This window comes from Saccopteryx bilineata, chromosome 8 (assembly GCF_036850765.1).
Source record: "Saccopteryx bilineata isolate mSacBil1 chromosome 8, mSacBil1_pri_phased_curated, whole genome shotgun sequence".
Taxonomy (NCBI): Eukaryota; Metazoa; Chordata; class Mammalia; order Chiroptera; family Emballonuridae; genus Saccopteryx; species Saccopteryx bilineata.
In genome coordinates, this window is record NC_089497.1 from 28,092,078 (window position 1) to 28,107,124 (window position 15,047).

The 15,047-nt window shown below is 37.8% G+C and overlaps 1 protein-coding gene across 7 annotated transcripts in view; it reads right to left on the bottom strand.

Moving 5' to 3' along the window:
- Nucleotides 1-9,512: 9,512 nt before the first annotated feature.
- TMEM45A (transmembrane protein 45A) overlaps nt 9,513-15,047 on the bottom strand; it is a 124,635-nt gene continuing 119,100 nt past the window's right edge. For all 7 annotated transcript variants that reach the window (XM_066241125.1, XM_066241124.1, XM_066241121.1 and 4 more), the window contains one exon: nt 9,513-9,846. In XM_066241125.1, the coding sequence (XP_066097222.1) occupies nt 9,753-9,846 (94 nt within the window). In that variant the 3' untranslated portion in view covers nt 9,513-9,752. The remainder of the gene's footprint in view (nt 9,847-15,047) is intronic.

The following is a 15,047-nucleotide window of genomic DNA, read 5'->3' on the forward strand; positions in this document are numbered from 1 at the left end:
GGAACTATAAAAAACCCCGAATAGCCAAAACAATCCTAAGGAAAAAGAATGAAGCTGGGGGCATTACAATACCTGACTTTAAACTATATTATAGGGCCACAATAATCAAAACAGCATGGTATTGGCAAAAAAATAGACACTCAGACCAATGGAACAGAATAGAAAGCCCAGAAATAAAACCACATATATATGGTCAAATAATCTTTGATAAAGGGGCCAACAACACACAATGGAGAAAAGAAAGCCTCTTCAACAAATGGTGTTGGGAAAACTGGAAAGCCACATGCAAAATAATGAAACTCGACTACAGCCTGTCCCCGTGTACTAAAATTAATTCAAAATGGATCAAAGACCTAAATATAAGACCTGAAACAATAAAGTACATAGAAGAAGACATAGGTACTCAACTCATGGACCTGGGTTTTAAAGAACATTTTATGAACTTGACTCCAATGGCAAGAGAAGTGAAGGCAAAGATAAATGAATGGGACTACATCAGAATTAAAAGTTTTTGCTCAGCAAGAGAAACTGATATCAAAATAAACAGACAGCCAACTATATGGGAACTGATATTTTCAAACGACAGCTCAGATAAGGGCCTAATATCCAAAATTTACAAAGAACTCATAAAACTCAACAACAAACAAACAAACAATCCAATAAAAAAATGGGAAGAGGACATGAACAGACACTTCTCCCAGGAAGAGATACAAATGGCCAACAGATATATGAAAAGATGCTCAGCTTCATTAGTTATTAGAGAAATGCAAATCAAAACTACAATGAGATACCACCTCACTCCTGTTAGATTAGCTATTATCAACAAGACGGGTAATAGCAAATGTTGGAGAGGCTGTGCAGAAAAAGGAACCCTCATTCACTGTTGGTGGGACTGTAAAGTAGTACAACCATTATGGAGGAAAGTATGGTGGTTCCTCAAAAAACTGCAAATAGAACTACCTTATGACCCAGCAATCCCTCTACTGGGTATATACCCCAAAACCTCAGAAACATTGATACGTGAAGACACATGTAGCCCCATGTTCATTGCAGCACTGTTCACAGTGGCCAAGACATGGAAACAACCAAAAAGCCCTTCAATAGAAGACTGGATAAAGAAGATGTGGCACATATACACTATGGAATACTACTCAGCCATAAGAAATGATGACATCAGATCATTTACAGCAAAATGGTGGGATCTTGATAACATTATAAGGAGTGAAATAAGCAAATCAGAAAAAACAAGAACTACATGATTCCATACATTGGTGGAACATAAAAATGAGACTAAGAGACATGGACAAGAGTGTGGTGGTTACCAAGGGTGGGGGGGGAGGGAGGACATGGGAGGGAGGGAGGGAGAGAGTTAGGGGGAGGGGGAGGGGCACAGAGAACTAGATAGAGGGTGACGGAGGACAATCTGACTTTGGGCGAGGGGTTTGCAACATAATTTGATGACAAAATAACCTAGACATGTTTTCTTTGAATATATGTACCCTGATTTATTAATGTCATCCCATTACCATTAATAAAAATTTATTAAAAAAAAATGAAGAATATAATATCTGAAATGAAGAATTCACTAGAAGAAATAAACAGCAGGTTTGATGAAGCAGAGGATCATATTGGCTATTTGGGAAAAAAAGGTAACAGAAAACACCCAATCAGAGCAGCAAAATGAAAAAAGAATTTTAAAAAGTGAAGATAATTAAAGGGACCTTTGGAACAACATGAAGCATAACAGAATCAACATCATAAGGATACCAGAAGGAGAAGAGAGAGAGCAGATTCAGAAACTGTTTGAAGAACTAATGACTAAAATTTTTCTTAACCTGGTAAAAAAAAAAAAAGACACACAAGTCCAGGAAGCACAGAGAGTCCCAAACAAGATGGACTCAAAGAAGTACACTCCAAGACATATCATATTTAAAATGGCAAATGTTAAAGACAAAGAAAAAATCTTAAAAGCAGCAAGAGAAAGACAGTTAGCAATACACAAGGAGTTCCCATAAGATTGTTAGCTGATTCTTCCACAGAAACATTACAGGCTCAAAGGGATTGGCATGAAATATTCAAAGATGAAAAGCAAGGAAACTAAGACTACTCAGAAAGGAGAAATAAAGAGCTTCCTAGACAAGAAGCTAATAAGTTTGTTATCACCAAAGTACTATTACAAGAAATGTTAAAGCATCTTCTAGGAGAAGGAGGAGGAGGAGGAGAAGGAGGAGGAGAAGAAGAAGAAGAAGAAGAAGAAGAAGAAGAAGAAGAAGAAGAACAACAACAACAACAACAACAACAACAACAACAACAACAGAGGAACAAGTTATAAAAAATAAAATGATAATAAATAGGTACTTATCAATAATCACTTTAAATGTCAATGGTTTAAATACTCCCATCAAAATACACAGGATAGCTGAATGGATAAGAAAACAAAACTTATGTATATCCTTTCTGCAAGTGATCTACCTCAGAATGAAAGACACACACAAACTAAAAGTAGAAATTGATGACATCGGATCATTTACAATAACATGGATGGAACTTGATAACATTATATGGAGTGAAATAAGTAAATCAGAAAAAACTAAGAACTATATGAATCCATACTTAGTTGGGACATAAAAATGAGACTCAGAGACATGGACAAGAATGTGATGGTAACTGGGAGGGAGGGGGAAGGGGGGAGGAAGGAGATGGAAGGTGTGGAAGAGGAGAGGGGCATAAAGAAAACCAGATAGAAGGTGACGGAAGACAATTTGACTTTGGGTGAGGGGTATGCAACATAATCAAATGCAAAATAATCTGGAAATATTGTCTTTGAATATTTGTACCCTGATTTATCAATGTCACCCCATAAAAATAAAAAAAAGACTGAAAAAGAGATTTATAAAAATGAAAAAAATTTTAATGGTTGGGTTAGCAATACTTAGACAAAATAAACTTCAAAACAAAAGTCACAATAAAAAACAAAGGACATTATATAATGCTAAAGAAATCAATCCAATTTTTAATAATTATAAGGAAAAAGTACTCGTTTAGGTAATATTATTCACCTTGGCTGCTTCTTTGAATGAATATTTTTTGTCAATGTATCATCTTGTAACAATATATTGGAACTATCTGAACAAGCATTTAGCACAATATAATTCACAGTTTATCATGGTATTTTCTCAAGGAGTTACCTCAACCCAAACAGACCTTCTTTAAAGTACATTGTTTAAAAAAACTGTCAAAAATCAAAGACAAAGAAAGAATATTCAAGGCAACTAGAAAAAGGAAGAACATAACATATAAAGGAAGGCCCATTAGATGATTATCAGACTTCTCAGAAGAAACTCTACAAACCAGAAGAGAGTGGACCGAAACATTCAAAGTACTGAAAGAGAGGAATTACCAGCCAAGAATACTATATCCATTAATCTTGTCCTTCAATATGAAGGGGAAATAAAAACTTTTTCAGAAATGCAGAAGCTGAGGCAATTTATCACCAGAAAATCCTCACTGCAGGAAATACTCAAAGGGGGTTATTCTAACAGACACAAAGAACAAAACAAAACTACAATTAAGAGCTCCAATAAAGTTAAAATAAAAACAAGGATAATCTGTGACAACAAGAACATAAAATGGGACAGAATAAAGATCTGCAGTAGCAAAGGAAGATGGAGTGCAGAAGCACTCAGAAGACAAAAGACTTTTGTATATATAAAATTTTTCCCTTAATAACCTAATGGTAACTACCATAGAAAAACTAATACTGAAACACAGAAAAAAAAAGTAGAGGAAAGAAGCATCGAATACCTCCAAACAAAAACAACTGTCAGGAACACAAAAGAGAAAATCCAAAGGAGACATAGAGCTATCAGATACCAAATCATAAAATGGCTAAAGGAAATCCTCAAGCATCACAAATTACCATAAAAGTAAATGAACTGAACTCACCAATAAAGAGGAACAGAGTAGCAGACTGAATCACAAGGCAAAACCCAACCATATGCTGCCTTCAAGAGACACACCTAAGCTACAAGGACAAAAGTAGATTCAAAGTGAAAGGTTGGAAAACTATTTTCCAAGCAAAAAATACCCAAAGAAAAGCAGGCATAGCTATTCTAATATCTGACAATACTGACTCAAGACAACAAAGGTGACAAGAGACAAATATGGACATTTCATTATGGTAAAGGGGACACTATATAATGACATAACACTTCTTATATATATGCACTGAATCAGGGAGCACCAAAATATATAAGACATCTACTAACTGATCTAAAAATAAAAACAGACAAAAACACAATCATACTTGAAGATCTCAACACACCATTGATGGCTCTATATAGATCATCCAAACAGAAAATCAATAAAGAAATATCCTTAAATGACACTCTGGACCAAATGGACATAATAGACATTTATAGGACATTTCATCCCAAAACATCTGATTATACATTCTTCTCCAGTGTGCATGAAACATTCTCAAGGATCAATCATATGTTGGGCCACAAAACTAACCTCAACAAATTTAAGAAGACTGAAATTATACCAAGCATATTCTCTGACTATAAGGCTTTGAAATTAAAATTCCACTGCAAAAAAGAAGTAAAGAAAATGTGGAAATCAAACAACATACTTCTAAAAAATGACTGGGTTAAAAAAGAAATAAAAGCAGACATCAAAAGTTATACACAAACAAATGAGAATGACAACATGGCATATCAAAACTTCTGGAATTCAGCAAAAACAGTAATAAAAGGAAAGTTTATATTATTATAGGCTAATATCAAGAAACAAGAATGATCCCAGGTAAACAACATACTATTACATCTGAAAGAACTAGAAAAAGAAGAACAAAGGCAACCCAAAGTCAGCAGAAGGAAGGAAATATTAAAAATTAGAGCACAACTAAATGAAATAGAAAACAAAAACACGATAGAAAAATTAATACAACAAAGAGCTGGTTCTTTGAAAAGACTAATAAATTTGATTGACAAAACTGGCTAGACTTACTAAGAAAAATATAGAGCCCTGGCCGGTTGGCTCAGCGGTAGAGCGTCGGCCTAGCGTGCGGAGGACCCAGGTTCGATTCCTGGCCAGGGCACACAGGAGAAGCGCCCATTTGCTTCTCCACCCCTCCGCCACGCCTTCCTCTCTGTCTCTCTTTTCCCCTCCCGCAGCCAAGGCTCCATTGGAGCAAAGATGGCCCGGGCGCTGGGGATGGCTCTGTTGCCTCTGCCTCAGGCGCTAGAGTGGCTCTGGTCGCAACATGGTGACGCCCAGGATGGGCAGAGCATCGCCCCCTGGTGGGCAGAGCGTCGCCCCTGGTGGGAGTGCCAGGTGGATCCCGGTTGGGCGCATGCGGGAGTCTGACTGTCTCTCCCTGTTTCCAGCTTCAGAAAAATGCAAAAAAAAAAAAAAAAAAAAAAATATATATATATATATATATATATATATATATATATAGAGAGAGAGAGAGAGAGAGAGAGAGAGAGAGAGAAATGACTCATTTCAATAAAATCCAAAATTAAAGAGGAGAAATTGCAACTGACATTATAGATATACTAAAGATCATTGTAGAATACTAAGAAATATTATATGCCACCGAACTCAACAATCTAGAAGAAATGGATAAGTTCCTAGAACTATACAATCTTCCTAGACTGAGTCATAAAGAAGTGGAGAACCTGAATAGACCCATAAGCAGAAAGGAAGTAGAAATAACTATCAAAAATCTTCCCAAAAATAAAAGTCCAGGACCAGATGGCTACACTAGTAAATTCTACCAAACATTCAAAGAATATTCGGTACCTATCCTTCTTAAAGTCTTCTAACAAATAGAAGAAGCAGCAATATTCCTTAACACATTTTATGAGGCCAACACAACCCTCATACAAAAACCTGGCAAGGGCAACACATAAAAAGAAGCCTATAGACCAATATCTCTAATGAATACAAGTGCAAACATTGTAAACAAAATACTAGCAAATCAAATACAACAGTACAGCATAATAAAGACCACATATGGCAAACCATCAGCCAATATCATACTACATGGTAAAGCACTGGAAGGCTTTTCTTCTAAAGTCAAGAACAAGGCAAGGCTGCTCACTCTCTCCACTTTTATTCAACTGATTACTGGAAGTCTTAGCCAGAGCAACTAGGCAAGAAAAAGAAGCATCCATATTAGGGAAGAAGAAGTAGAAGTATCACTTTTTGCAGATGACATGCTCCTGTATATAGAAAACCCTAAAGACTCCAGCAATTCCTCTACTGGGTATCTACCCCCAGAACTCGGAAACATTAAGACACATGCACTCCTATGTTCATCACAGCATTATTCACGATGGGCAAGACATGGAAACAACCATAGTGTCCTTTGATAGAGGCCTTGATAAAGAAGATGTGGTGCATATATTGTATAATGAAATACTACTCCGCCATAAGAAATGACATATTGCCATTTGCGACAACATGGATGGATCTTGAGGACAATATACTATGTGACTTAAGTAAATTTTAAAAAGTTAAGAACTATATGACTTCACATATAGGTGGGATATAAAAATGAGACTCATGGACATAGATAAAAGTGGAGTGGTTACCAGGGTGAGGTGGTTTGGAGGGACTGGGGTTGAGGGGAGGGGAGTAAAGGGGACAAATAAATATATGGTGATAGAAAATGATTTGACTTTGCAGGATGGATACACAACATAATCAACAGTCCAAATGTTATAGGAATGTTTACCTGAAACCTACATACTCTTATTGCTCAGTCACCCCATTGAATTTCATTTTTTAAATAAAATTAAAATTTTTTTCATTTATCATTTTGTAAAATCCTAGCCTTAATCTAGCTCATGATAATTATTCATAGAGTTCCTGCTCAGGCCTAGATACCAGCAATGCCCTGTTCATGTAACTGCATAGATGGCTCATGTTTTTTTCTTTTTCCTTTTCTTTATCTTTAAATTACAGTTGATGTGCAATATTATATGTTTCAGGTGTACCTGTGATTAGACATTTATATAACTTATGAAGTGATTGTCCAGATAATTCTAATACCCATCTAATACCATATAGAGTTATTACCATATTATTGACTATATGCCTAAGCTGTATTTTACATCCCCATGACCATTCCATAACTACCAATTTGTACCTCTAAGTCCCTGCACCTTGTAATGGCTCACTCTTTGGAAACGCAAAGTTAACAAAGTCATAGAAACTTGCTAGACTAGAAAAGACACCTGAGATACAGGGGCAGAAGGCCATGATCCCCTGAGGACCTTGGTATGTGGATATTTCATATGCCAGAAATGCAGAGTTTTATTGCATTGTTCAAAATCAACCTTTAGCCTGACCTGTGGTGGTGCAGTGGATGTAACGTTGACCTGGAAATGCTAAGGTCGCCGGTTCGAAACCCTGGGCTTGCCTGGTCAAGGCTCATATGGGAGTTGATGCTTCCAGCTCCTCCTCCCTATCTCTCTCTCCTCTCTCTGTCTCTCTCTCTCTCCCTCTTTCTCCTCTCTAAAATGAATAAATAAAAATAAATTTAAAAATTACAACCTTAAAAAAAAATCAACCTTTAGGCACCCAGTTCAGTTATTTTCAACACTTACACTAAAAAAAAAAAGAGAATGTGTCTGAAAACCAGTTGATAGAAAAACTAAAGTTTATAGAGGCATACCAAGTATCTGATTATTTGTTCATTCAATAACCTTTAACATCTTTCATTAACACATTGAGACAGAGTATATGTGGTAACCTATAGTAGATGATCATCTTCTGTACTGTATTATCTAGACCAGCGGTCCCTAAACTTTTTACACAAGGGGCCAGTTCACTGTCCCTCAGACCATTGGAGGGCCGCCACATACAATGCTCCTCTCATTGACCACCAATGAAAGAGGTGCTCCTTCCGGAAGTGCGGCAGGGGCCGGATAAATGGCCTCAGGGGGCTGCATGTGGCCCATGGGCCGTAGTTTGGGGACGCTTGGGACTCTAGACCTTCCTAATTGCTTTCCTGGGAAATAAAGATAACATTTCTTTCTAATTACTTTTAAATACTAATAATTTAAGCAGAAAGAAACATTTGCCAATTGAAAAGGAAAATGAAAAATGGCTGAGAAAAAAAAGGTCTTGGCCAGTTGGCTCAGTGGTAATGTTTGCCTGGCACGTGGATGTCCCAGGTTCAATTGTTGGTCAGGGCACACAGGAGAAGCAACCATCTGCTTCTCCACCCTTCCCTCTCCTCCTTTTTCTCTCTCTTTCTCTCTCTTCCTCTCCCACAATCATGGCTTGATTTAGTTCAAGTGCATCAGCCCAAGGATCTGCCTCAGGTGCTGAAAATAGCTTGGTTATGAGTATGGCCCCAGATGGGAATTGCTGGGTGGACAGCTGTCAGGGTGCATGCAGGAATCTTTCTCTCTATCTCCCCTCCTCTCACTTGGAAAAGTAGAAAATATTGAATAAATAAATAAATAAATAATAAATAGAATGTGTCCAGTTCTTTGGCCTAGAGAATCCACTCACCTCCCTCTTCAGTGTCACTGTGATTGTAGCAGACTAGAGCAGCTTTCTGGATTTGTCAGTGCTTCTTGAACACCAGGGAGCCCACAGGATTTAATTGCCGGAATTTTACCTCCAGCTTCCCAAGAGGCTGTCTCTTTTCCACCATATTTGAGTCGCTTGTCAAGGATTCCTGAAGCCCTCCTCACCTTTTCTATCATGGCAGTCACTGACTTTTTTGACTAACATTGTACAAAATTAGCTACCTCCATGCTTCAATTTTGTCTCAGAAACTCTAGATTTATAACATGTGACAATATTCAGAGAGGGTCCCATGATTCATCCAATTCAATTCCTTTGCTTTAGAGAGAAGGTCATCGTGATTGCTCAAGGCCTAGCAGCTGGTTAACGGTAGATGCAGAATTAGAAACAAGATTTTTTTTACTCTTTCCTAAGGTCTATAGACCAAAGGCTTTGCAAGGGCTCTGACTTTTAACCCAGGTTTTTCATAAAAGGCTATTCCCTGTTTTAACCCTGCAACCGTTTCAGCAGGGAGGGTGGTACGGTGGCCATGCTATGCTATTGATGACTTTTTACTCTATAGATAATATCATGACTCACCTTTCCCAGTCTGTTGTGGTTTTGCAATGCTATGTTCTAGAGACTATCCCTTTTATGTTCTCTCAAAGAGAGCACAACTCAAGACGATTCTGATTTACTTTTTCCAGAGGACAACTTAGGTGTTACAGAAAAAGAATTCTCACAATAAAAGGAATTTCAGTGTCATAGCTTTTTCTTCATGATGAAATGGTGGTGTCCAAGTGAATAACAAAAACGAAGATTTGAGGTATCTGAACCAAAGTTCATGTATTCATTTATTTCTCATTGCAGCAACAAGACAAACAAGTGTAATTTCATGTTTAACAAGTTACACATGGTAGTAAGCCCAGAAACTTTGAGCATATCTATAAGGCAAATAAAACAAATGTTTTTCATAGCATGCGCATGAAAATTTTGCATAGCATGACTGATGTGCAAAGTGAACTTACCATCCAAAGTATTTTTAAACCTAAAATAAAACATTTAAATTCAAATACTTTAACAAAATTCCAAATACAACTAGTACACCAAGACTTATCTTCAGCCAAAAAAAAGATCAAGAAAGAAAACCATAAACAAAAACAATGCAAAAAAAAAGGAAAGAAAGAAAAAGTTCATCCGAAAAGACCAGATGCCCAGTAAAATCACATCTCTTCTTCTGACTCATGTTCTCGTTCAACATTTTTCAGGAGTCCAACTTCTGAAGAGCAGAACCTGTGAAGTCGAGATTTAACCAACCTGAGGAGAGTAAAAGGCATCTCACATTATGGTGTTTAAGATCAAAAACCCAGAACAATACATATTTATAATACAACCAACTCTAACATTATTTGTGCAAATGGGAGAGGCATCCCAAAAGAGAAAATCACGTTTGTTTGGCTCTTGGATGTATCTGAAAATTTTTTGTGGATTAAAGCAGGATATAATAAGTAAACAGATACAATGTAACTTTCAAATGCACCACCTGAACAATTAGGCATGGGGAGATGTCTAATTGTTTGTAACTTCCATTATTTCTAAAACAAGCAAGAGAATTTCTGGGCTGTAGGAAGCCCAGATGAAACCAAACTTAGCTGAGCTTTTTCAAGTCTACCCCTTACTGTGTATTCTAAGTAGGAGCCCTCTTTTGAGAGGAAGTGCACGAAGGCAACTTCTCCATGTCAAATCTGGGCTGTATTGCAGCCCTTACTCGAGCCTTCAGAAAGGTGTCTTTGTGCAGCCCACAGGCTGCTCAATTGTGTGTGATGTCCATGATAAATTAAGTTAGGAGATATGCAATCCACCTTTGTGACTATTTTCATAGAGTAAGATGATCTGTATGATGGGGGAAGCAGCAATTATAAGTTTTGACATTGGAAGATGCTCAGCTCTTTTAGCAGCAGAGACTCAGCAGGCTCTCCCCTTCTCTGATATAATAATAACTAGAAAAAGTTTTCTTCTGTGAATGATTATTTGTAAAGACATTGTACTGTGACTACATCAACAAAACATATTTAACTTCCAGAAATACATAGGAGTATGCAAACAAACTTGATAAATCAAATCATCAAAATCATTCTCATTTTATGAAAAACTTTACCAGCCTACCCTTTCTTCTTTTTCCAGTGAAGGTCTGGTCTGCCCCTATCAATATGCATCATCTTTACTTGTGCTCTGGATCCCACTAGAATATAAGCTTCATGAGATCAGAGACCTCACCTTATTTACTGCCCTAACCCCAAGCAAAGTCTAGAACAGAGTCTAGAACTGTTGATAAGTCAATAGCCTTTGGTGCAATCTGCCAGGAGTTCATATTATTTGTCTATTCATAGATAATCCATTATTTTTCAGTCATTTCCAATTCAGCACTAACTACTCTAATATATAGCAACAACTGAGCAGTATTCAGTAACATCTGTTGATTTGTCAAGAGCTAAGGAAAACTCAAAATCATTTGCCTTGATTATTAACTGACAATTGATGTTGCTTTCAATGTCCTTAATTCTTTGAGCCATTGTTCTCATGAAAGGCTAAGTCTTAAGAGAAAGTTTGGGACAACATTTTTGTCATTTTTTAAACCCACATAGCTATTTTCACATTGTACAATTTCAATGCATGCTAAATAAAATGGATTAGTTAGTTCATTCATTAGATCCATTCCTGATAAATTTTTAAAAACAAAGACATGGCAACTTATTACAAATTAATTGTGAACACAGACCCTATTGATTTCTTCTTTATCCTGTTTAAATTGTATCTGCTGTTGCTACAGGCCACAAAGATGAGGAATGGTAAGACACTTTAAACAGGCTTTGTCTGTACCCTGTAGCTCTAGGTATGGACAAATGGAGAAATGGCCATTGAGGATAGACTAAAGGATGAAGTAAGAAGAGAAAGTGAAAAATAATTACTAGTTCTTAGAATGACCCAAATCCAGGGAAATAAGGTCAAGGTGCGCCTGAGCTTTTGTTCCCATATGTTCTCCTCAATGAATGTGTGAGAAAGCAGAGCTGAGACTCTGGGTGTCTTTCCAGAGTCTATCTGGAAATCAAACTTCCAGAAGGCAAACAATCATATGTGATCTCTATTTTGTTCTTCAAAATGTCTGACATGAATCATTGCTTGGAAAACAAACCTGGAAATGGATACTATTTCTCAACCCATAGAGAGGGACTTTCAAAGTAGTTCTGAGCAACAAAGGTGTTTAAATAGGAAATATGCTAAAACATGTAATAAGATTTCCAAACAGGTAGGTTTTGTCTTTGAGCTATCATAATCAAGACTGCAGGCATAGGACTCAGCGAGACAATCTTTGAACCATTAGTCTGGAAAACTGGAAAGTACAGCTTCATTTTTCAGAAATTTTGAGGGTAGTGGTTCCATAACTCTGTTTTGCTTCCATGGTGATCTTTGTACTATGTCAAACAGATTCTGATACAATGTCCTGAAAAATCTATCACCTGTCCCTGAATCATAAACCATTCCACAGTCAAAACCTGACAGAAAGATTTTTGAAGCTCCTTATGATTATAAGACTGAATTAGCTTGTCATGTGACCTTACTGCAAGTCAGTACTAAATTTAAATGAAAATTTTTAAGCTATTGCTTAAGTTCATATCAAAATATATCAGAACATGAGCTTCTGATCTTATATTTTCAAGAGCAGTATAAGAACAAAACTGAAAAGCATATAAAACATGATTTCCAACAAATGAAACCTAGATTCAAGTAACTCTAAAACAGATCTATGAAAACAGATTGTTTATTGAGTACCTACTGTACGTTTGACAGTGTGCCAAGAGCTGTGAGAAATATAAAAAGGGTCTTTTCTTCAAGGCAATACAATCTAGCTAATAGATAAGACTAACATGAGCTGAATGTAAACACCGCAAGATAGATCACAATTGTTAAAATGCATGGTAGATACTAAAGTGCCATAAAAACTTATGAAGGGAGAGAAGCAAGGGTTAGAATAACCACAGAAGTATTTATGGAAGAGAAATTAGGTATTTAATTTGGATATGTCAGGTAGAGGAAACTGTATGGTCAAAAGGCTAAAGGGTGGGGAGTCAGAGGTTGAAAAAATAAACGTGGCATCCCTGGTTTCTAAAGAACTGTAAGCAGATGTGATTGTCATTAGGGATCTGCAGATTTTTGAAATAGAAAAAGACAGTAGTCTTCTTTTGGCTCTGGAAAGGAGCTAACATGCGGTAGAGTGGCTTCCTGAATGTTGGCATTGGTCTTGGAGGCTGCCAAGCCTCTAAGGAGATGAAGCCCAGATGTCAGCCTAGAACAACAGAGGAAGAAGCCAAGTTTCACTCAGTAGCAAAGCCAGCCTTAACAACCAGCTCATGTACATGCTTTGGGGGGATGAAATAGGTCTAACAGAAATTAATCAATGAGGAAATAAAATTTCACAGCTCCCAAAACACTTAGTCCTCTAGAGAGAGGTAACTATCGATCAAAGTGGGTGAGCTCAAAGCCTAGCAGAGACATCTGGGAGCCATTTTCTTAATGGTTTCCCTACTCAGAGAACGACTTGCTTCAGAAGCTCAAAGAAGCACAGAGCAGGAGAGGGTCTGTGGGGCCTACATCTAGAAAGAAGAGTAGAAAGCTAGTTTTGACAGAAGCTGAGATCCCACTGGGCCAAAAACAGCTACAGCATTTTACGAATCTGCCAGATGTGTACTGCTCAATGTAGTAGTCACTATAAATATGGATATTTAAATTAATGAAAATCAGTGTGGCACTAGGAACATGTCAACATTTTCAACACCCACATGTAGTTCATGGCTACCATAATGAAGACTGCAGATAAAGAACATTTCGATCCGTGCTGAAGTCTGAAGGATTAGTTATCGGAGGCTGCATGCCTAGTAGTTAGGATCAGTCAGGCCAATTGTGGTTTGGCTCTAGCTACCTTAGAGAGAGGAATCATGTTCACCCCTTCCTAGTTCTACTCCTCATTCAAACAGCAGTTTAATTCTCAATTATGAGGAGGCCTCCTCTGAGCTCCAACGGTGATTTGTTCTCGTACTATTTCCACCTATCGCATTATACTTAAATTATCTTCTCTCCCCCATAGGGTCTACATTTACACCTTTTGACACAGAAGAAAAAAGAGAAAAAGAACAACAAGAAGAACAAAAACAAGAATAACAATAAGAATAACTTTCATTGAGCTCTTATTTCGGTGTAAGCAGTCTAAATACATGATCTTATTTAAATACAGTTATTATCCCCATTTTGCAAACAATAAAACAGACTTAATGTGGTTAAATAATCTACTCAAAGTCATACAGCTGATAACAGCAAAGCTAGAAATATGTGTTTATATCAGTCAGCTTTATTGTTCCTCACCCATCAAGGTCTTTGTGAAAACATGCCCTTTTCATTGGAATCCTATTTATAAAATATCAGAGTAGGTCCTTGTTCGGTTGGCTCAGTGGTAGAGCGTCGGCCTGGCGTGCAGAAGTCCCCGGTTCGATTCCCGGCCAGGGCACACAAGAGAAGCACCCATCTGCTTCTCCACATCTCCCCATCTCCTTCCTCTCTGTCTCTCTCTTCCCTTCCCGCAGCCAAGGCTCCATTGGAGCAAAAGATGGCCCGGGCGCTGGGGATGGCTCCTTGGCCTCTGCCCCAGGCGCTAGAGTGGCTCTGGTCATGACAAAGAGACGCCCCGGATGGGAAGAGCATCGCCCCCTGGTGGGCATGCCGGGTGGATCCCGGTCGGGCACATGCGGGAGTCTGTCTGACTGCCTCCCCGTTTCCAGCTTCAGAAAAATACAAATATATATGAAGACTGCAGATAAAGGACATTTCGATCAGTGCTGAAGTCTGTTATATATCAGAGTAAAACTCAAATTAATCAGGTAATCAAATTCAATGGGAGACAAGCATGTTGGTCAAAATATAACACCAACCTTGGGAAGTTCTAAAATTGATGGATATATGGGCAAATGGAGGGCTCGCTCACTGCGGGTGTAGGAAGAACCATTCATAAAAGGTCACAGCTTATGCAAAGGCATGGAAGCACACAAGAATGTGTTGAAGGGTGATTCCTAAGTGACAGGCACAGCGGAGACACTCCTGAACTCTTCTAACATTAAGCCAGTATTTATTCTTTCTTTCTTTTTTTTTTATAATAATTTTATTTTTTTAATGGGGTGACATCAATAAATCAGGATACATATATTCAAAGATAACAAGTCCAGGTTATCTTGTCGTTCAATTATGTTGCATACCCATCACCCAAAGTCAGATTGTCCTCTGTCACCTTCTATCTTGTTTTCTTTGTGCCCCTCCCCCTCCCCCTTTCCCTATCCCATTCCCCCTCCCCCCCCCCGTAACCACCACACTCTTATCAATGTCTCTTAGTTTCACTTTTATGTCCCACCTACGTATGGAATAATGCAGTTCCTGGTTTTTTCTGATTTACTTATTTCGCTTCGTATCATGTT